Below are 23136 nucleotides of genomic sequence, written 5' to 3' on the forward strand. Positions count from 1 at the left end.
AACTCTCTGAGTACTAGGTAAGACTGGTATTGAAATTTGCAAGGATTTCTAAAGATGCTTATGCGATCCCAGCTTTTATTGTTAGTAATTATCCTGCATGAGAACACAAAAATAGGTTGCATTTACAGAAAACATTTTCATTCTAAAAGTTTCAATGATACAATGCTATTAAGCAAATATTGCTAGATTCCTCTCTTTTGGGGAAGTAAGTTGACAACAGAGTCCCTCTTAGAAACTAACAGTGACCTCTTCAACAGTCTTTCATTTCCCCAGTGAATTTGGTTTTCTTAAAAGTATGTGGCATTGATAGGTCTAGAAGAGTAAGGTATCTATAAAATACAGATGGCATAAGGGATGGTTGGACAATCTTTTCTGTTTCTATCAGGACATGGATTTTTCTTGCATCCTGGAGGTACACCTTAGAGACAAATGAAGTTCTGTTCTGGACTTGCACATTATTGACTTCATAGCTGACCATCAAATGGGCAGTCTCACTCTGTTTTCAAATGTGACACTTATGGTGGCTTTGTTGTCTGAAACATAGAGCTTTCTGGTTAGAACTGAACTGAGACCAAAAATTCATTTTTAGTTGGTTTCCACAAAGATTGTCATAGAATTACCTGCCTTTGGAAATTTGTTCTGAGATGGATTTAAGACAGTGACCTGAAGTTCAAAGGCAATATTTTTGAGCTGCCCCGCTCCACGTCTCTGAGCTACTAGCTTCCATAAAATGAAATTATACTGACTCTTTGGTAACCTGGATGGATCTTTCAAGTTTCAATATTTATTACTTTCTTTTTCCTACTTCACTGGAATGGAATTCCATCTTACCTGAATATTTTCTGAGCAGGAGCAAACACCAAAATTAGTGACAGGCTCCCCACTGGTGTTCCATTTTCCCAGACTGCCTTTCTTTAAACACCTTCTGCAAATAAAAATGTTATTAAAGTGATGTGTGTGTGTTCTCATGTTTATGTATGAATATATAAGCGAGTATTTGGTATTAAATTCAGGTGTATAGTCTTAGGTACAGTCTACTGGTTTTTCATAACTCAAATATACATTATACTACCATTTTCAAATGATCTGACATTTTACGAGGAATAAGAGAGAGCACTTATTGATCGAACAGTGTTGAACCAAAGCTCACTGAATTGTTTTAATGTGGCCGGATGGGGTTTTTTGATGCCTTTCTTTGCTCTTTCATCCTGTCCTCTGACAGGAAGGTGATACTTTAGCAAAATAGTGCACCAATGTCAGGTTCACATGCACTGTGTACCATATCTTGGAAGTTCAAATAGGCAATACTACACAGAGCAAAGACAGGGATTGGACTCAGAAGACTTGTTCCTTAGTTTTAGCCGATTGACTTACAATCTAGATATTTTTTTTTAGACAAGAATCTCAGTCTGTATAAGTTTCAGTAAAAAATAGGGTTTATAATTCACAGGGTTGCTGTGATTGTAAATGGAAATGGGTACATAAGAGAACTCCACAAGTTATACAGGCCTTCATGTTTATTATTACAGGATAGCATAGGCATGGAATGAGCTAGAGGGGAGAGAGAAAATCTGTTCAATACAGATTTTTCTTAGAGGGGGAGAAATCCCAGCCCCCAACACACACCTATTCATACACACACACACACACACACACACGCCTGTACATGTACACACACAAATTGGAGTGTCAAGAGAAGAAAAAGAAAAAAAAAGAAACCCAAGAACCACTTACGGATCACTGATGTTCAAACACATGTTGTCGATGCCAGGGAAGTTCCACATTGCTGACACCAGGCCTTGTGTGCTTGGGTGAGAATTCCTGTAATATTAAAGGAAAGGAACACATTCTTGATCTCCCACTAGTCTTCTATATTCAAGTCATGCTCATGAATAGTTTGGAAAAATAAAATATGTTGTCTATGGGATAGTCTTCTTAAAAACCTGAGACTCAGTATCAGGAAAAAAAAAATAAGTATCGTGGAAAAAAAATCAGCACAACTCTCTCTTTGGCTGCCTTGTTATTCTCCTAATCATCACATGCATTTAGTGATCACCTATTGTATATATGTAATATTATATTATGCAGAATTCTGACCTTACTATCTAATACTTGTGAGGCTGTTAACAAATTCTTTGCTATATATTACAACAGATTGGGAAGCCACACCTAACCTGGTTTTCTTGATTAAAGTCTAGTCATTAAAGATAAAAACCTGCTATAACTTTACTTTTAGACAAACACATAAACTCTTAAAAAGTTATTTGTTGGCAATAGAAATGTCATATTGCAATAAATCAAACTGTCCATTCCTTTGGTAGAATCAGGAACAGCACCTCACAATTCTTTATCCTCCAGTATTGCAGGCAGTCACGGAGGTGCACTCACGCCTCTGGAGGCTGGGGAGAGGTTTTAAAGGAAAGAAACTTACGCATAGAAGGCTGTCTGCTCAGAGGTACCGTAGAGAGATGGGGAGATCTGGATCTCTGGATAACTGTTGCTGGAGTTTCTCAGTGTGCCAAGGCCCATGGCAGTGGTGACAAAGACGATGGGGAGGATAACCTGAGCAATGATACCTTTCCAGTTCCTGCGTGTGTGGTGGAACCTCTTAATGAGGATAGCCATGATCTTCTTCAGTAACAGATCAAAACCACCCAACCTCTCTCCTCTTGTCAGGATTTTGTCTGATTAAAAAAAAAGGGGGGGGGCATAGGGTTGGAGAGAGAGAGAGAGAGAGAGAGAGAGATTTGATAATATGGTTCTCGGAAACACTGGCAAATCACCTAACAAAGTAACTTCAAAAACCATGGATAGATAGTATAATGTGATATGGCAGGAATAGCTTGTATTTTGAAGGTTCTGATTTGAGGTTCAGTTCTTTCTTTTTTAACATTGGGCCCGAGCCTCTCCATGTCATAGAGCTGTATGTAAAAGTGCTTTGTGAATTATAAACCACTATACACAAAACATTATTAGTTATATACACAGTCGTTTTACACGTCAGAGTGAGAGATCTATAATTTGGCAAATGAATATTGTCCCCAAGCTCCAAAGTCTCAATGCCTGGTTGGTATGTATTGCTAATTACTAATATTCAAGAGATAGCTTCCATTGAGAGACTGAATTCAAATAAGATAAACAGAAACCAACACCTGAAACTAATAGGATGTAAACTAATACAACAAATAACTACAGATTAAAAAAGATAAAAAATAAATAAAATAAAATGTAAAAAACATAAATGGCAACCAAAACATCTGCCTCGTCTAAGAACTTAATCCTACTGTGGGTAACTTAGTGATTATAAGTCTAACTGGCTCTCATTCTACTGGGAGGTCCAATGAATTCATCTTCCACTTGGGAAAAGGGAAATGGTCTCCTCCAAAGTGTGATTCTAGTTCAAACACTCAATCATTACATTCCCTTCAGAAATTTGGACCGATTTCATATGGCATTTCAAAACTCCGTTTTTACCACTATAATCACAAAAGAAACCTCATTGGAAAAAAAACTGTCTATGCTACCCCTACCACCCTGAAATGTTCTTCAGGTGCAGAGAAAAATCCCCTGACTTCTGAGCATGAGTAGCTGTGGAGGCCATAAACGGCTGCTTCCTCAGTGGTACTCTTACAACTGATAATTCCATAGCCCCCTCTAAAAATATAATATTCTTTCCAAGGGCCTGCTGCCAAGCACTCCTCTAATGTGATAAGATGACCGTCAACTCTGTGGATATTTTTAATTCTCTATCACAAATTATGCAGCACAAAAAATCATGATCTTCATTTAGCTGATAAGGAAAAATACAAAGCTGCTTAATTTAAAATGAATTCCAATTAAACAGAGTGAACAAGTTTAAATGCAAACTCATATCTCTGCAAAGGGGAATTGTAGAAGGAGCTGAATATTTTAAGTTAATTAGTATGCTTTTCTGTTTCTTGAGAAATTACATGTGGATGACTTACAGGTGTATCAAATGGAGCAAATGTGCTTTCTAAAAGATAATGTCAATGAGGGAAACATTTTGACTGAAGAATAGTTTCAAATTATGAGACAAATGCAGAGGCAAATACATAACATTTACTTCCTGAGGCAGATGACCACTTTCTAATCAAAGTCCTCAATTCCATGGGCTCAACAATTATATTCCCCAAAAGATGATAAGTGAGGAATATGGCAGAGGACAAATGAGACTCCCAAGTTCCAGAACTATGCAAACATCAGAGATGATCTTTTCTAAGTTTTAGAGCCAGGCAAATGTTTAATTAAAAGTTCTATTCCTAGAGATTTTTTCCAAGTTAAGCAAACTGTTGAAATGACTATTCCATAATTTATACATCATTTTACTATATGCTTCCTTAAGTAAATAGTGTTTCCAAAGGCATAAATTAACTGTCAGAAAGAGAATAAGAGAGGATAAAAGTGAGGTTCAAAGGAGGTCAATTCCTCAAAGTCATATCAAGAAGCACGATTTTTGAAACATATCTTGTCTGAAGAATTGGGGGGAAACTATTATTATAGATTCTTAGCCATGGAGTCCGACTTCATCAAAACTAAGACCCTCCCCCAAAAGCATTTTCTCAGAGTCAGAATTTTCTCAGCACCTGAATTGTTCACAGAAGGGAAAGATTAGACATGTTTTCCAACGAGGCCCCATAAAGAGGGATGACTCTTTTCTTACAACTTTTTTTCGAAGACTTCTTTGCTGAATGTTTAATAAGCAACGAGTCAGCTATCTTGCAAGGTAACTGTCCATTGCTGAACAGCACCAATTACAGGAAAGATTTTAACTTGTTGAACACAAATCTAAAACTGTAGTAAGGGGGATCCCTGGGTGGCGCAGCGGTTTGGCGCCTGCCTTTGGCCCAGGGCGCGATCCTGGAGACCCGGGATCGAATCCCACGTCGGGCTCCCGGTGCGTGGAGCCTGCTTCTCCCTCTGCCTGTGTCCTCTGCCTCTCTCTCTCTCTCTCTCTCTCTGTGACTATCATAAAAAAATAAAAAAATAAATAAAACTGTAGTAAGAAACGTCTTGAAAGTGACTTCTGGTGGGTATCAGGAATATGCACCACGACCCTAACAAGCAAGTTCTTTCACGCTCTTCAATATATTTTTGAAATAGAGAATTTGATTTTGTTTAATAAATACTTGGCATATTAAAAAAAGCTTATTTTTCTTTATTCTTTTTGAATTTAGAAAGAAAATGTGAAGCTGAACTTTGTCCTGTTATTTTTCTCATTTATGTCATTATTGGAATTAAGCAAAATATGCACATTAGATTAATACCATCTCTGTCTGTGAAATTGCTGCTGCTCACAGATAAATCATCAGGAGTTGAGATGCCGTTGGTACTGGGATTTCCAATTTTCTTTTGTGTTAAGTGCTCAAGACTCATACTACTATTTTTTTGTGACTCTTTAGTCAAGTTCAGAAAGACCTAAAAAGAGAAATCAGAACACTTCATTAACACAAAACATGTATGTCCTTTCTAACTTCTAAGCTCAATTTTGATTTTTGAATTTTTATCACATTTACTGAGACAAGTAAGTGTGACTTTAAGTGAATATTTCTAATATTTCTGACAGCGATTTTAAGTGAACATTTTTAACCATACAATGTTATCAAATATTACTGAGTACATTCTCTATGCTGTACCTTTCATCTCTGTGACTTACTTATATCTGGAAGTCTGTAGCTCTTAAGTCCCTTCCCCTGTTTCACTCATCCCCTACCCCCCTAAGTAAGTGTTTTGGTACGTGAAAGGTATGTGTTCTCTAATTGGATAAACATGTTTGTTTAAGAATGGTTTTGAGATAGTTTTAAGATTTTCTGGAAATGTTTATTTATTTCTTTTCTCGTTTTAAAAGAACTGCATATTTATTCTAAGGGAACAACAAGTTATATCAGCTTCAAGAAAAGAAGAAACACACCTCTTCCACAGTGGTATCTGAAATGCCGTAGCACCCGATGTTGAGGTCACCCATGCCATTGTCCAGCGCCCTCAGGAGTGACAGGTATGCCCCAGAAACTTTGGTGCTAAATGGAGGAAGCACATACACAAGCTCTCCCCCGATGTCCTCCTTGAGGTAGGCTTCAGCGAGATGTGATCGGATCATTGCTGTCACAGCCATCGTGTCGCATGTTGTATTTGCACTTAGATTTGGAGTCTAGGGACAAAAATAGAGGTTACCACTCCCTTGTCCCTACACTCTGGTGGCACCCAAGGGCCCTAATCGGGGGATGGAGAGATTCTTTCAAACCACCCAGACCTGAGTCCGATGACACATCCCTCCTCCAATGGCTCCCTGTCCTGCGGGGGTCTCTAGAGCTGTCTACAAGTTACTATTCTATTGGCTTCATTCTCCCGCCTCCCCTGTCCCTTCTCCAGCCGCACTGCCCACTACTCACGGCCCTCATCTGCCCCACTCCAGCCTCAGCAGCCTCTTTGTGTTATCAGCGTGGTGAACTCAGCCACACCCTCCTCGGGCCTTCTCAACTGTGGTCTCTTTGCCCCCAGATAGTGACATGGCTCCTTCTCTCCCAAGCCCCAACTCCTGGCTCAACTGTCATCATCTCAGTCATCATCTCAGAGACCCTTTCTCTTCCACCCTACCTAAATTGGCACCACTCAGCATTCCCTATTCCCCCTCCTTTCCTTATTTCTACCCACAGCATTTACCACCCGCTAATACACTTAATAATACACTTATCAATGGTATTATCTGAATTCTCCACTCTCTATTAGAATATAAACTCCACGAGGGTAGAGATTTTAATATCATCAAGTTCACTGCTATAATCCTAAGGGCCTAGTATAGTGCCCTGGTCACACACAGAAGCGTAATACATACATAATACACACATTTCTTAATGAATTAATGAATATAACAATAAACTACTTTTTATTTGGAAGTCACATCAGGATGTTCAGATGTAGAATAAATCGCTGTAGTCAAAGCCTACCTAATGGCATACACATCTGCACAGTATTGATAATCATATGCTATTTTTAGGTGGAACAGGGGTTCTTATTCAGCACTGCCATTCTTCAAAGATTTCAAAGCATCACTGGCCTGAGTTAGTCTTCACATTGCCACTTGAGAGGTACTGATCCGAAGGTGAATACACAACTGCATATTTTCTTTATTTGCTTTAATGCAAAAAATCTAATTTTTAGCCTTATAGACTGAAATGCTAGGGAAACTAAAAGGCTGATCCTCTATCAGTAATCTGAGGATATAGATCCTTTTGTTAACAGGTTAGCAACCCGCAGCATCAGCATCACCTGGGCCCTTGTTAGAAATGTAGTCAATTCTGGAGCTCCACCCCAGACCTACTGAATCAGAGACTCTTGGGGTGAGGCCAGAAATCTAGGTTTAACAGATACCTCCAGGTGTTCTGATGCTCCCTCAAGTTTGAGAAACATGAGACTAACATATTAATAACGAATTTTAGCAATTAATAAAGTTGGAGAGATCCGGCATCCATTTCACACAAAAATTAATTTATGACCCTATAACTGACTTGCATTTTCTCCCTTACAAACCTTTTTCTTGGTGAGCGTGAGGTGATACCCATCCCCAAATGCTTCCTTGAGGTAAAAAGGTGACCCACAGCAGCGCAGTCCACCCTGCTCCAGGAAGGCGATACGGTCACTCAGCACTTCGGCTTCGTCCAAGTGGTGTGTCGACAGAATGATTGTTCTGGCTTAAAAATACAGAGGACAACAACCGAGGATGAAAAATGAAGACACAGTTTCTGAGATCTACAGAGTTAGCCCAAGTAAATCCCATGATTTATGAGGAGAAGAGGCATGTTTTATGAGCAAACTGAAAGAATGACCAGAAGGAGCTTTCAAAATAAACAAAGAGAAATTCAGAAGGGATATTACTAAATATCCAGGGCTGTTTTCTTCTACGTTGGCAGCGAATAAGCATTTGTCGTGCTGTAGGGCTAAATGTCCATCCTTTGGAGCGTGTGCATTAGTGACTCCTTCCTTAGTTTGCTCCCTTGTCTTCATTTTCAGTTTTCTCTCTGTCTCTCCCCCCCACCCTCTCCTCACTATGAAGAAGCAATAATTTTAAAGACTTTTTGAATATTCTTCTCTGATTAATGCACTCCAGTTTGATTGCTTCTTTGCTTCACATCCTGTTAGCACTTGTTTAGTCTGTTTTCAGTTTATTTTCGTTTGTGTATGTTTGGTATCTCTAATTAGATTCTAAGCTGGAGGCAGAATGTGGGACTTCTATCAGATGTGCATGCTCTCAAAAAGGTCAGTGAAGTGATCAGTTCACAGTGCTCAACTACATGGATATTAACTAACGGACCCAGAAATTTAGTGGTGGGAAGAGAAGACCTGGGAAGGGGAAGACCCTGTCTGAGACTCTTAACAGGGCTTCTAAACAGAAAAGTTGTAAATTGGGTTGTGTGCATCCCAAAGGGCAAATTATGACTTCTGGGTGCAAAGTTATAAGAAAGTACTCATACCAGTTTTGTTCTTGGATATAACATCCCATATACTTCGGCGAGAACATGGATCAACTCCAGTGGATGGTTCATCCAAAATGACCACCCGAGATCCACCAATAAGAGCTATAGATATGGATAACTTCCTCTTCATTCCTCCTGACAATGTTCCAACTCTCTTATGACGATGGCTATATAGTCCAGTATCTTTTAGTGTCCTTCAAAAATAATGTATGGTGGTTATTTTTGACAAAAAATATTTGAATATTGAAAAATACAATAAGCATTTTACATAATAGGTCTTTATTAAGCAACTATTATGTGCTCAGCAAGGTGCAATAAACTGTTGAGGACTCATGATATAGATTTTTTTTATTGTTTATCATCTAGTTGGAGGCACAAAATTATTACCCAGAAAACACAGGGGATATATGACTCATTTTTTATTTGTTTATTTGAAAAAAATTTATGGAGGGCCTATTTTGTGCCAGACCATGTTTTAGCTGCTGGAGAAAAGTAGTGAGAAAATAATATTCCTATTAGGAGATTAGGTCCTAGTATATGTACGTATTAGGACAGATGCAGATAAAATTCAGCCAAGAAACATCTTCCCAAGTAAGTTTATAATTTTCCAGGTGGTGACAAGTGCAATAAAAAAATACATAAAGCAGGGTACATGAGATAAGTTGTAGCTTAGGGCATGCTATTTTAAGCATCTATTTTATATATGGTCATCCCCTCAAAGAAGGTGACATTTGATCAGAGACCAGGAAAGTGGAAGAGTGAGTCAAACTGTGTCTGGAGAAGGCTGCTCTACGTAGAGGAAACAGTGAGAAGTCCTTTGGCTGGAGTGTAAGCCAGCATGTGGCTTGGCCAGTGTTCCTAGAGCATAGTGAATTGGGGGAGAGTAGAAGGAAATGACATCAGAAGTAAGATGGGGACGGGTTACAGTATAGTAGCCATTAGAAACAGAGGATTTAGGGCAATATGGTAGCCTGAGATGAAGAGAGTTAAACAGTTTCAGTGTAATAGCTGGCTGGTGAAGATAGTGATATATGTATACAGTGCCAGAAAAGTAGAAAAACTAAAAATCAGTTGTTTTGTGACCAAACGTTCCTATTGGATTACCGTGGCTTGACCTCATTTTGAGAGGCCTTACCAATGCACTTCCTGGTTGCTCCTATAACTGACCTTTTTACTTCCTCATGCAGCTGCTTTTTAGTCCAGTGAGGAACTTTGATGGAGCCATATAAGAGCAGGTGTTCTTTGGTAGTGAGGTAACTAAACAAGACGTCGTGCTGCATGCAGACACCCATGTTCTTCCGTACAGTGTGTAAGTCTGTTTTGAGATCTTTTCCATAAACAAAGATGGTACCTGCTGAGGCCCCAAAGAGCCCAGTCAACATGGAGCTGAAAGTGAAGAAATAATAAAAGTCTCAACCAAGCATTTAAGTTTGATTTTGAGGCTAAATATATCTCAGTCATTAGCAACCAATATTACAGTATACGTCCTCAGGCAAGATCAAGCTATAAAATAAAATGGTATTAAATGAGAACAAACATTAAATTACTTGTAAGCTTTTAATTATTTAGAGGATTACATAAACACTACCCAGTGACAATGATGGGGATGGGTTGGTGGTAGTAATGAAGGGCATGGTTGTGTGCTTCAATTGCAGGAATGCTCTCTCCTAAAAAAAAAAAAAGAAAGAAAGAAAAGAAAAAAAGAATGCTCTCTCCTTGAGCAAACTCATGCACTTCTCTGGCATCAGACAGTCTCTAGAGGTCGCGAAGTCCCAAATTTATAACTGTAGCCAAGACCTCATCACTCAGTTCCAGGCTTGCACTATACATCCAGCAGACAGTGTCACTTCTCCCTGAGATGTCTTACAGGATCCTCAACATGTTTAAAACTTAACTTAGAATATATTTGCCCTCAAACGCAGGCCCCCACTGGTGTTCCCTTTCACCACACGATGAATCTACATACTAGTTGTACAAGCCTGGGATCCAGAAGTTATGTTTGCATCCTCCTCCTAAATCTGTTTTCTACCTGTGGCCTTATGTCCCATTTTCCCAGCCACACTACAGTACAAGCTCACAATACCACCTGCTCTTGACCACTGTAATCTCTTATTAACCTGCCTTTGTATGTGAACATCAGTCACCTTCAGCCCCTATCTCTACACTGATTATTCTCTATCTTATCAGATGATTGCTCATCATCTTTCAGATGGTTAGTAAACTGGGCAATTATTTAATATTCTCCTTCTTCAGTAAAATGTAAGCTCCATGAGGTCTGGCAAAGGACCTATTTTCTCATCACTCTCTCAGTACCTAACTAGTACCTTGTACCTTGTGTATTATAGACCTTAAATGACCACCATGGATTTGATAGGGAATCAATATTATACGCAATTCTTCCCATAAAAACACATTGAACTACGTACACTATACTTCATTCTTTATATTCAGCAGAATAAAATTGAGACTTCCTCAGCTAAAATTACAGCCTTTTCAAAAGCCTTCTCCATCCCTTTTCTTCATCAGTCTCCTATTGCCTATTAGAAATCATGTTGTTAAGCACTGTATGCTCACTAGAAAGCCAGCTTTGAATTTAAACAGGCCATATAAATAAGAGCAGCTACATGTTCACTCATTCCATGACCTTCCTTTGTCCCCTCTTATTTACAAAAGAAAAATTAATTTGAATATATTTTGGCAGTCACTGAGCTTACTTATGATGATATTAAATAGGATATCCAGCAACTGACATATTTTTTCAAATGAGGGCGAGGGTAGCAACAGCATCTTAGTGTGGACTTCGAGCTAAGCCATGTGGAGCGCTGGCGGTGAGTCACAAAAAAAAATTCAAAAGAATGTCTCTTCAACAACATTTGAGTCTCTTCTCCTTTTAGACACAGGAAAATGTTAGTTAAATGAAGAGTGAGAAAGAACAGCACATATACTGCTCCTAGCCCTTTTGATCTATATCTGATGGCTGGTGATTCTTTTCTTTCTTCATGAATCAAGGCAAGGAACAGCTGGGGCTGAGTGTGTTTATAGCAGAGTGTGTAAACTCAAAATTATACACGGGCCAGAATAGAAATGCAAATAAATGAAACAGACTGGGCATATGAGACAGTGCAGAGTTGGGGGGAACAGGAATAAATCAGAAGGCAGATGTCCCCTTTAAGAGAACAGCCACCAGTAAGCCCCCACCAATTGTCCTCGCTTAGGACTATGTACCCAATGTTGCCTGAACTTCCTATTACCCAAGAAACGTCAAGACTATTTTTTTCTTATTAGGAAATTTCTCCATTTTAAAATATTGTCCCTGGATTAAAAATTTTAAGAAGTACTGAGGCCTGATCTGACCTTTAAGCTCACAGGTTGGTACCTATGATTTGGACTCGATTCTACAGTATACAAAGTGAGCTACCTTAATCCATCTGGGAGACGTCATAATGTGATTCTTTATGAAAGAGGCGAGGAAATGCTAAGTAATATGCTGCAGTGACAGTAACTATTAAACAAGTAACGTACATTGTAGTAGTTTTCCCGGCGCCGTTGGGACCGAGCAATGAAGTAATATGTCCTTCATAAAAGTTCAGATTGAGGTGATCGACAGCAATTTTTGAGCCATAGATCTTTGTGACCCCATGTAGGGCAACCCCAACTGTGAGATCTTTAGGCTCAGGCTCAATGTTGGAGGGAAACATGTACTCAGGACCTGGAGGGAAACCAAGAGAAACATTATAAGCTCACAAAGAAGGAAAATGCAACTAGAGCTAGACCTTTCCTTAATTAAAAATTGAAGACTATAACAATACAGCCCTCTAAATAAAAATAATTCTGGAAACAAATGATCTGTTATCTTTAGTTTCCTTCCCATTTGGTTAAAGAATAAATGAGAGTGAGGAACCAGGTTCTCCCAGGTTGGTATCACCCTTCTCTGTCAGAATAGGTAGTTGTAGAATATGGTATCATAATAATAAATTCTCTTTTATACAACAGATCTCAAATATTCAAAGGATAATCTAAGTCTTATTTCTCTGATCAGAAAAGATAATACCAACTTATGGAAAAACATCTACAAGGTTGATTCTATAGTGAAAGGCCAGCTCAGATCTGTGGTTTACAGAATTCAATTCATCTGATTATTATCTACATGTGTTTCAGGCATCACATGTAGACCATGGATATGGGTCATCCTTACTTTATAAAAATGGCACTACTTACCCAAGTCATGACCTTTCAACTGTTTGTGTCCAGTGTTGATGACGAGTTATGATATATTATCTGTACTTGTAACTTGGTTACTTTTTTTTGACTAGTGACAGATGGCTGGAGTTAGGGGTGTAGACTGTGGCCAAGGAACAAAATTTTTCTCTGTGTGTGTCTAACTGGACCACAAAGGGATCTCCAATCTTGGCCTAATTAGCGCCATATGCTAACCAACCAAGCTAATGAGCCCAGAAAAAGCCACTGTTTAATTGTCGTAAGAGTCTAAACACATATGTGTAGACATTCATCCATGATTAAAAGGATGATAATTTTGCCATTTAGAAAAACATAATTAAAATCACTAGTCATGTAAATTTTATATCACTTCTGTCATAATAATGCTTGTCGTTGACCTACTTGTCTTACTAGCAGATGGATTGGTGTTCTGCATCATGATATTAGTAAACATAAGGCCATTGCTTTTCTCATGCTTCACATCTGTACATCCCAATCGCTCCTTCCAATAGGAAGGAAGGACAGGAAAATACCACGGAGCTGCCATACCATATGTACCTATAACAAAAATACATTAGGAAGAGTAAATATTAGTTGATTATTGACATGAAGTATCAGAAACTAAACAGAACATTATATATGATTCAGAAAGTATTTTCATTTTTTTGATCCATATCAAACTGAAGGGTAATCTCAGTTTCCAAAGTAAAGCAAAAAAGATAAGCTCTCTTTTATTCTTTTTTAAAAACAGCTTCATTGAGGTATAATTATATTTCATAAAATTTACTCATCAGGTGTAGAGATAGATGATTTTTAGTAAATATAAAAAGTTTTGCAACCATCACCACCATGCATGCAATATAGCTTCAAAAAGTATTTTCATGACTATTTACAGATAATCCCTGTTTCTACCCCAAGTTCTAGACAATCACTGATTTGCTTTCTATCTCTACATATTTGTATTTTATAGGAATTTTATAAATGGGACAATATTATTTTATTCATTTAGAACACAAGGAAAATGTACAAATGGAAAAGCTCCCAATCATATTAAAAGTGATGACTACTTGAGACCTGGATGGGGAACCCAATGACTGTTTTCCATTAGAATTTGGTAAATTCTTCTTAGAATTACAAAACCTGGTGTTTGCTTTATCACATCTCAAAAGTGCATTTGGAAAGACTGGATTCCATGCTTCTTAATCCACTCCATCCTTTGTAGGAACATAAGATTATCATCAATAACCAAACTGGAGTCAAATTGTCCATAGACCAATGAATGGATAAGGAAGATGTGGTATATAAACACAATGGGATATTACTCAGCCATCAAAAATAATAAAATCTTGACATTTGCAATGATGTGGATGGAGCCAGAGTCTATTATATTAAATGAAATAAATCAGAGAAAGACAAAGACCATATGATTTCACTCAAATGTGGAATTTAAGAAACAAAACAGTACAACATATGGGAAGGGAGTAAAAAAAAAGAGAGAGGGAAGCAAGACTAAGAGACTCTTAACAATAGAGAAAAAACAGGGTTGATAGAGGGAGGTGGGTGGGGGATGGACTAGATGGATGATGGGTATTTAAGAGAGCAAGTGCTGGGGATGAGCACTGGGTATTGTATGTAAATGCTGAATCACTGAATTCTATTCCTGAAATCAATACTGCACTATATGTTAACTAATTAAAATTTAAATAAAAATAATAAAATAAAAATAAATAAAATAAAATAAAATAAAATAAAAAAGGAAATGAAGGAATTCACCAGTGTATTAGCTCATCCTGGAAAATCATCATTAGTTTTGGGATTTAAGTTGGGTTTTTTGGTATGGTTTTTTGAGACTATATATGGCAAATCAAATACTAGGAAGTATTTATTAGCTGATTTATAATTATGAAAACTATAGAAAAATATCTCTGTAGGAAGCATGTTCATACCTGGGAACACATTCCTGACGTACCACGCGATAATGAAATAAATGAAAGAGTCAGCTAGGATTAGACAGCACAGCCAGCCAAATGAGGTTGTGTCATCCTGAACTGGGGAACTATACATATTTTCCCACTGAAGACCTAAAAAGTGAACATATATATTTATACTTCTGTGAGACATACTGCAGATGCAAATGCTAAAATCTAGTTTTAAAGGAAGTGGGCCTACCAATGCCTTGCTCTTCATATCTTGCAATATACTGACTTGCATAACTGAATGCTGTTGGCGACAGCAGGCTCTGTGAAGAAAACAAACAGCAATGATAGTTCTTATAGATTTTGTACAAGAAATATCTAACCATATTTAAAACTTTGGACATTTATATAGGTAAAATTGACACTAACTTCCTAAGCATATTTAAAAATACAGAAGTCTGTTACCAAGAAGAGAAGAATGAATGAATGAAGAGAAGAGGAACAGCAGAAAACAAAAGAAGCAAAATTACAACTTGGAAAAGATTTGTCAAAAATCCACAATGTATATTCTAAACTTGGTAAATATTGCTTAGCAATTTATCATATAGGTAATTACAGGGTAATGCAATGTTAAGACTAAAATCATATAAACAGGAATCAGAAGATATATATATATATGAAAAGTTTTTTAAAGATTTTTTAGTTTTATTTATTCATAGAGAGAGAGAGAGAGAGAGGCAGAATCACAGGCAGAAGGAGAAGCAGGCTCCATGCAGGGAGCCTGACGTGGGGCTCGATCCCAGGTCTCCAGGATCACACCCTGGGCTGCAGGCAGCGCTAAACCGCTGCGCCACCGGGGCTGCCCCAGAAGATATTTTTATTTCATAAATTGATTACAGGTAACAGATGTATTATGAACGAAAATATACTAAAATATGACTTGATTGAATACTTCTAATGCAACACATTAGAAATCTAATGTCATTTTAACCCAAAGTAGTCAACGTTAAATGAAAGTTATTTAATACTTTCTATTTCCATAAATATCAAAGTTTCAATATGACTCTCAATGAGATTTAGTTTTCTGCCTTTCAAATTCCAAAGTAAGTATTCTTAATGATTTCATTAAATTTCTTAAATTAATTCAGTACTTTTGAATTGAAACAAGCAAAAAAGGACTCAAAATTGATAATATACTGTCAGTGCATTTGTATGTATGCCTATAAGTTTTATTGTATATTAGGAAAAACGTGAAAGTTATTCACATGTGAGAATAACTCCAGTTAAATAAGGGCTTTAAGATATTTAAGGAATTCAACCAGAGAAGAAGTCAGAATTTTTGATGATCTTTAAAATGTTACATATTATAACTATTCTTTCTTCAGAAATTATTTCTTAACAGCATTAAATATTATGATTTTTTAAAGCTGTGGGGGAAAGTTTCCTTTTCATTGTATTATACTGCTTGTACAGTATACAACAATGTAGGAAAAACTATCATCAGGACGTTAAGCTTATTTTGCAATCACAGAACTTTTCAATTAGACAAACGAACTTTCGGTTTAAAGAGTCTAAAAACATAAAAAGAATCAATTCTTATCACCCCCTGGCCATTCAGTTGTGACAGTTGACTCACCATGAATACTTTTATTACATAGCTCAACTCATCCTCAACTGTAATCAGAACAATAAATGGAAAAAAGGCAATGATGTAGATGAGGCTTCCAATCAGGGCTGCAATATTGGTGTTGTTGAAGAAGACACTGATAAGATAACTCATAGAAATAACTGAGAAGCTATAGTCCGAAAAATATAGGAACAAAATGAACCCATTTGTCTTAGGAAGAATATTGCCAAACTTGAGTATAATGATGAGGATGATGATGGTCACCAGTAAAAATCCAACACTCTCTATAAGCCAGGCAAAAAAGTGACTGCAGGAGTTCACACCCATCATCTTCATGTACTGTGAAAAGGAAAAAGCATTAGTCACTTTTGAACTGATATTCTCTCAAATAGCAATTATTTCTGCACCATGCCAAAATGCCCATGAGACTCTTCATATATATGGAACTAAGCATCTTAATAATTTTCATAAGTTGAGGATTTGTCTGTATTTGCTATGTAAAATGAATATGACCATTTATATCGGTCCATTTTAAATTATATGCTTTCAGAGTGCCCCAGTATAATGGATAATTTGGATGATGAGCTTCTTTTTTTTTTCAATTTCATTTTATAACTGGTATCTAACTGATGTATCCAGATTAAATTAGTTTAGAATAGATTATCAAAATTTATGGTATCTCTTGCAGAATTTTACAACACGAATTTGACATTTGTACAGTCATGAATATTTCAAGCTGGTAGGAAAACATGGTTTATTTCAAATGCTGTAGTGACTGAGATAATAAAACTCCATTAAAAAAAAAATGAAACATTAATGGACAACACAATCAGTACTCTTGTTCCTGAGAGAAAGAGAATAAACTTGACCCCTAAGAATTAAAACATGGAAACTTTTAAGGGAGATTTTCTGACTTTTGGTACAGCTTTCCCACCTTTAAGATAACTGGTAGTTTAGGGCAGGTTTGTCATCTTTGTTTTCCAAAAAGACATTCATGCACCCAAAATGAACTCATGTATCTGAGATCATCTATACTTCTCTCTCAACTTACATTCTTTAATAACTCAGTGATATCTCTAGAGGCCACGGCATTCCACCAAGGTGGGAAAACAGATCAACATGATGTGTTTGAGCATTAACTCAAAGGGATTCTGATATTTCTAAATTCCCCTGGATCTTGGTTGTCTTGAATTTGGTGACAAGTTGCCTTCAGCAGAACCTGGATATCCTGGTTTCTAGTTTTAATAATACATGATTAATGCTAAGCTTATGAACCTAACAGTCCATTTTTAAAAAGAAATACTCCACTAACAGCTTATAATAATCCAGTATTTTGCGTGAAATCAAGGATTTTCAGTGTCCTTCTTTAACACTAACTTGTCTAGAAAAAAAAAATTGCCGAATCTTTTGCTCTACACATAAAATAGTGAATTTTACTTTCTGCCTTTGCAAGTTATCACATTTTGATAACTCTGCTGCTCCTCTTGTTGCCATGGAAACAGCTACCTGACTGCCAACAGTCTAAGCTGTGGGCCTTAAGCTAATCACCACTGAGAAAAAGCCTGTGACTTTTCCTCTTAACTTTGCCCTGTTCCTCACCCTCCTCCCAGGCCCTCCTGCCCTTTGCAGTAAAGACTCAACTTATGTTTCCATAGGAATGGAAGTGTGGGTCAAAGTAAAAAAAATCAGCATGGAGCGAAGAGGCACTATGGAAAGGTTTCCTCCAGTCGCTATGCATCTATCATTGAAAATAAAATCACATTTCAATGTGAGAAAATATTTCACAGGTCTTACTTTTGATTTTTTTTCTCTGCTCCCCACCCATTTGAGAAAATTACTGTGTCATATTTGATGACTGCATTTTAGAGACATTCATCTATTCATATATGGTCATGATATGTTAGCTCTTTTTATTTGCCTTTCCTATTTGTGTTTTGAGATTTAACTGAGTTTATAGTTAACTGTGGAGTTAGGAGACTCATATAACTACTCTAAAGCTTATATTCACAACTTAATTTCTTGTGCCTAATACAAAAAATATTTTCTCTCCAATAGCAGTATATATTAGTAGGAGACAATGCTAATATATTTCACAAGGTGGCTTAAAAATATCTAGGACAATATCAACAACATGAAATAAAGCTGACTTGGTGTGTACAAACATGTTTTCCTTCCCCAACACTTGATAGCTATGGTATAAAACCCATATATTTAGAAAATTCTCCATTCACAGCCTTATTAAAAGATATTCTGGCAAAGCTGAAGACCAGACTTAAGGTATATATCACTGTAATTTTGAAATTTTCAAGACTCAAGATCAGATTCCTATTCTTGAGAGTTGGTAAAAGTTCCTGAGAATGATCATTGCTTCTTATTGAAACAGACTAAGATGCTTCCAAAAGTGTTCACTATTTAACATTCTAGTATGAAACTTCAGTGTTAAACTTCAGGATTTTATGCCACGAGGAGAACAGCTGTTATTCATAAAGAGAAAGAGCAATGAGAGCATGTAAGTCATCCATAAATTATCCAGATTCACTGCCAACTTCGTTATAATAAATAAGACCAAACTTGCTGATGGAAGATGGCCCACAGAGAACGTCTGGCTATGCTTTCCTGGATGTCATTAGTTGCTCCTCAGAGTGACATATGTCAGGTGCCAGCTTTGCAATCAAAGAATCACTTGTCTCAAGCCTCCCAAACCTGCCTGAAGCAATTCATCAATATCGGATAACCTGTTGCTCAAGGAAAACCCCTCTACACAGTGGTCAGAGTTTGCTCCAGTTTATGGCAGAAGATAATAAGAAGAGATTGTGTAAGATTTGGGATAAATGTGTTGCCACATTCAAGAAAAGCTTTTGCACGGGGATTGACATTAACGCTTTCGGGAAAAGAAATCACAAATATTCATATATTTACTTGGCAACAAAGTCTTCATTAAATTCAACAAGAATGTCAAGTACTAATTTATAAGGAATAATACCATTTTCTAACTCAGTTAAAATTATTTTCTTAACACCAGATATTTCTACTATTATTTTTTAGTAAGATATAAAGGATATTGGGGTCACTACATGAAATGTTCCAAATTCCCACTAGTATGATGGATAGTGTCTATCAAGAAGACACAAAAATTGTCTAAAGTGAAGCACCAAAGGACTAAAAATCCCTTACATAATTCTTGACACCATCTCTCCAGACCAGAGATATTTTAGATTATTTATCTGAACTGAGAAAGAACTCCAAAATTTTTTCTCAAGCTGAATATAAGCACTGAAATCCCCATAAATGACATATTAGAAGCTAACCCATAAATCAAGAAAATAATGTGAAAAAGTATTTTTCTGTGTGTTGTAAATCAGTTTTGGCTTACCTTTAATATTTTAATGTTAAAAGCAAGAAACACAGAACAAAATCCAACTGAAAGGTATTTCAAAATAGTTTCTTTTTAAACTACAGGCTTAATTTCATCAACTAACTTATTGGGCATTAATATTTGTGCTAATTCTTTTAACAACTTAAAGGAATCCACTGTAGTCATACTATACCAAGGTCAAAGATTAATGGCTTCATCGACATAGCAACTAATTTAGTTTTCCTGCCCAGATTTAAGAACAATTAGAGAAGAAAAAAGGTATTTTTTTAACCTTTCTAAAAAAATTTTTTTTTGAATTAAAACGATGTAGGAAATTAAAAGCTTTAGAACCTAGTGAATATTAAAATGATGGTATTAAAAAGTGATTTTGAGTCTCTGGGAACCTAAAAGATTATCCATCATCATCTTCAAAAGTCTTTAGGGGTCCATGCTATCAAAATAAGATTGTGAGAGGGAAAGTAGCTATGATGTGGAAAAGCATTGGTTGAAAGTCAAGACATTGGAGTTCCAGAACAAGATCTACCACTAACTAGCTCTGCAGTTTTCAGCAAGTCACTTCTCACTTATTGGGCTCAGCTTCCTCACTTCTAAAAAGAAAGAGGAAAGATAAGAACCATGGGCAGTACTGGAAGGCTGAGCAGGAGGCATTGAGAATACTCCACTCATTCCACCCCTACTTCCATCAATTTATATCACAAATAGACTGCATTCCTTTGAATTTAGGATGCTGATTTTAAGACATGCCATTATTTGACATGGCAGCAAGAAAGAAAAATCACCAAATAAGTGATGATACCTTATCAAATGCATCCCAATTTCAGAGGCATTAAGAAGCAAAGAAAAAAAATGTTTGCCTTAGAACTGATAAAAATAGACAACCTTCTTTGTTGTGACAATAGAGCCACATTTTGGAAATGTATTGCTGAATTAAGTCTAGATGGTAACAGCTAGAAAGTTTAATGGATTGAGTCCAAGTGACTATGAACTGGAAGACTCAAAGCCTCATTCTCTGATGCCAAGTTCAGTGATCTTCCACTATCGGACTTTGACCCGCAAGATCAGGTAATTAAATTTTGAAAGTAAATGCATGTAAAACAAAGACACAAAGCTACCAAACAGAAAGTGGTTCATTAAAAATGCATCTTTCATGTCTTCAATTAAGAAAGAACTATTCATTACGCTTCGGTTTTTGTGTGTGTGACATCCATAGATATATTCAAAGAGCATCATCTTCAAACACAAAATAATAGTGTGTATCACATATATATACAATATAATACTTATATTTACTGTGTGTTTCTACCACAAGTACTATTTTTAAAGTAGATATTTATTTTGAAGTAGAAAAGAACTCAGTTTCTATCACAGTTTTCTACTTTAAAGTTTTCCTTTAATCTGTGAAGATTCACTTCTGAGTACAGGAATCTGAAAGAAAAATATAGGTAGGAGCCTGCAACCAAAATTCTGGTTGAGGGCATTGATTCAAGTTTCTAAATTGGAATTAAGAAAGCATTGCACTCCATCTTAAATACAACAGAGCTCAAACCAGTTGATGAGGGGTTTACCAAATTATAACTGAAATTAAAAAAAAAAAATACAGCTGTGAGGATCAACCAGAATTCAAATAGAAAAAGTAAGAAGTATAGGTTCAAACTCCAGGACACCCCTGGAAGCCTGATGCTGAGCTCACAAAAACATGAAGCAGTAATTTGTACCTTGGAAGGAGAAATAATCAATTGCCTGGAAGCACTGGCAAAGTAAGTTTGAAAAGCACAAGTGGACTAACAGGTTACTCTAACCTCATTATTTCAGATTGTCAGCGAGGCTTTGCAATAATTATTGTCCCCCAGTTTTGAAATGTTTCTGCTTTCTCTTCGCTCCATGAGTGAGTGTAAGAATGGACTCATTACAGGATGAGCAGATAAGATAGTTCTTATTCCAATACAGTCCCCAAATCACACAATGCTTTTTCATAAACTCTAAAGAAGAAGATATTTTGGATTTGGAGATAATGATGAGCATGCTCAAGAAGAGATCGTGCTTTACATCGCAGGTCTTGTCTTTCATCATCATATTATTAACCTAGTCAGTAGCAGAACATGAAATTCTTAGTCTATAAATCACCAGTCAATGGAAGATAGGGGAGAAGATAATCGAAGAAGACAAGGCATACTGGAAAGAGAATTTCCTTCTTGAGAGCTGAAACAAGCCATCTGTCTGTCTATGACTGTGTCTGTGTCTGTGTCTACGTCTATATATCTATATCTATTTTCATTTGGACTCATTTAGTTACCATGCCAACAGTTATTACTGTTATTATTTAAACTTCCTGTGTTAGATCCTAAGTCCTATAGGAACTTCTTGGACAAAAATTATTCTTAGGATCATAAATTGTATTCAGATTTTATTCAGAATTATTTATATTTCATTTCTTAGAGGAACTTTTTTTTTTTAAGATTTTATTTATTCATTCATGATAGACAGAGAGGGAGAGAGAGGCAGAGACACAGGCAGAGGGAGAAGCAGGCTCCATGCCGGGAGCCTGATGTGGGATTTGATCCCGGGACTCCAGGGATCGCGCCCTGGGCCAAAGGCAGGCACTAAACCACTGAGCTACCCAGAGATCCCCTCTTAGAGGGACTTATAAAATGACTGCTATGTAACTTTTTGAGAAAACAAAATATTGCCATATCAGTTGCCTTTTTGATTCATAAAGTAGTTTTCTTTTTAATTCATGTACAGGTCAGGCTTTCTGGGTTTGAATAGGCATGATGAAAGTCATAGTAATTATTACACAAATAGATCTTATTCATAAGAGGAGATTCTCGACATACCTCATGAAGCCGGAGATCTTTCTCATAAACAAGCTTTTTTACAAATGCAGCTATAAATACAACCCAGGCAACCATGAGCACAATTGGAAGAGAATAAGAGACACTGGTTAGGAAGCTGTAAAAAAGAACAAAAACAAAAGCAACAAAAAAATTCAGTGACCCAAATGAGTATCATTTGTGCAGACTGTAATATATAAAGAACACATTCCCTCTTACAGTGAAATCATACTCCTGTTTTGAAATTGAGCATAGTTATTAATATTACCCCTTTGTTTTTGAAGTGTGAAGCCGACTTAACAGTAGGGCCATGATTTTCTTGCTGTAATGTTGCAAAAGTAAAAAACAACTCTGGATTGTTAGATGAAATTATCATATTGTTTAGAGTGTGTTTGAGTATGTCCTATCTAGAAAAATAATTATTACATAGATATAATTGCAAAACTCAAAACCCTTCTGTCTAAATTTTTATCTAAAAGGCAGATATAAAATTAGATGATGATTGGTTTATCTAGCTAAAAGCCATATCTTCCCAAATTACTGTATTTATCTACTCTTCAGAAGCTCATACTTATTATTAAACTAAATTTCCCAAAATGAAATAAAATACAACTCAAAGCATTCAATTTAAAATGCAAACAAAGAAGTTCGATTCCTCAAAATAATGCTCTACGAGATG

The 23136-nt window shown here is 36.6% G+C and overlaps 1 protein-coding gene across 2 annotated transcripts in view; it reads right to left on the reverse strand.

Annotated features, from left to right (window-relative positions):
- Window positions 1-23136, reverse strand: part of ABCA12 (ATP binding cassette subfamily A member 12) — a 288195-nt gene that overhangs the window by 32203 nt on the left and 232856 nt on the right. For both annotated transcript variants that reach the window (XM_041736980.1, XM_041736981.1), the window contains 14 exons: window positions 22461-22575; window positions 16260-16589; window positions 14877-14946; window positions 14654-14788; window positions 13110-13265; window positions 12012-12198; window positions 9657-9875; window positions 8487-8683; window positions 7546-7706; window positions 5930-6166; window positions 5286-5436; window positions 2432-2684; window positions 1735-1821; window positions 832-925 (listed from right to left, as the gene is read on the reverse strand). In XM_041736980.1, the coding sequence (XP_041592914.1) occupies window positions 832-925; window positions 1735-1821; window positions 2432-2684; window positions 5286-5436; window positions 5930-6166; window positions 7546-7706; window positions 8487-8683; window positions 9657-9875; window positions 12012-12198; window positions 13110-13265; window positions 14654-14788; window positions 14877-14946; window positions 16260-16589; window positions 22461-22575 (2392 nt within the window). The remainder of the gene's footprint in view (window positions 1-831; window positions 926-1734; window positions 1822-2431; window positions 2685-5285; window positions 5437-5929; window positions 6167-7545; window positions 7707-8486; window positions 8684-9656; window positions 9876-12011; window positions 12199-13109; window positions 13266-14653; window positions 14789-14876; window positions 14947-16259; window positions 16590-22460; window positions 22576-23136) is intronic.

Source organism: Vulpes lagopus, chromosome 22 (genome assembly GCF_018345385.1).
Source record: "Vulpes lagopus strain Blue_001 chromosome 22, ASM1834538v1, whole genome shotgun sequence".
Taxonomy (NCBI): Eukaryota; Metazoa; Chordata; class Mammalia; order Carnivora; family Canidae; genus Vulpes; species Vulpes lagopus.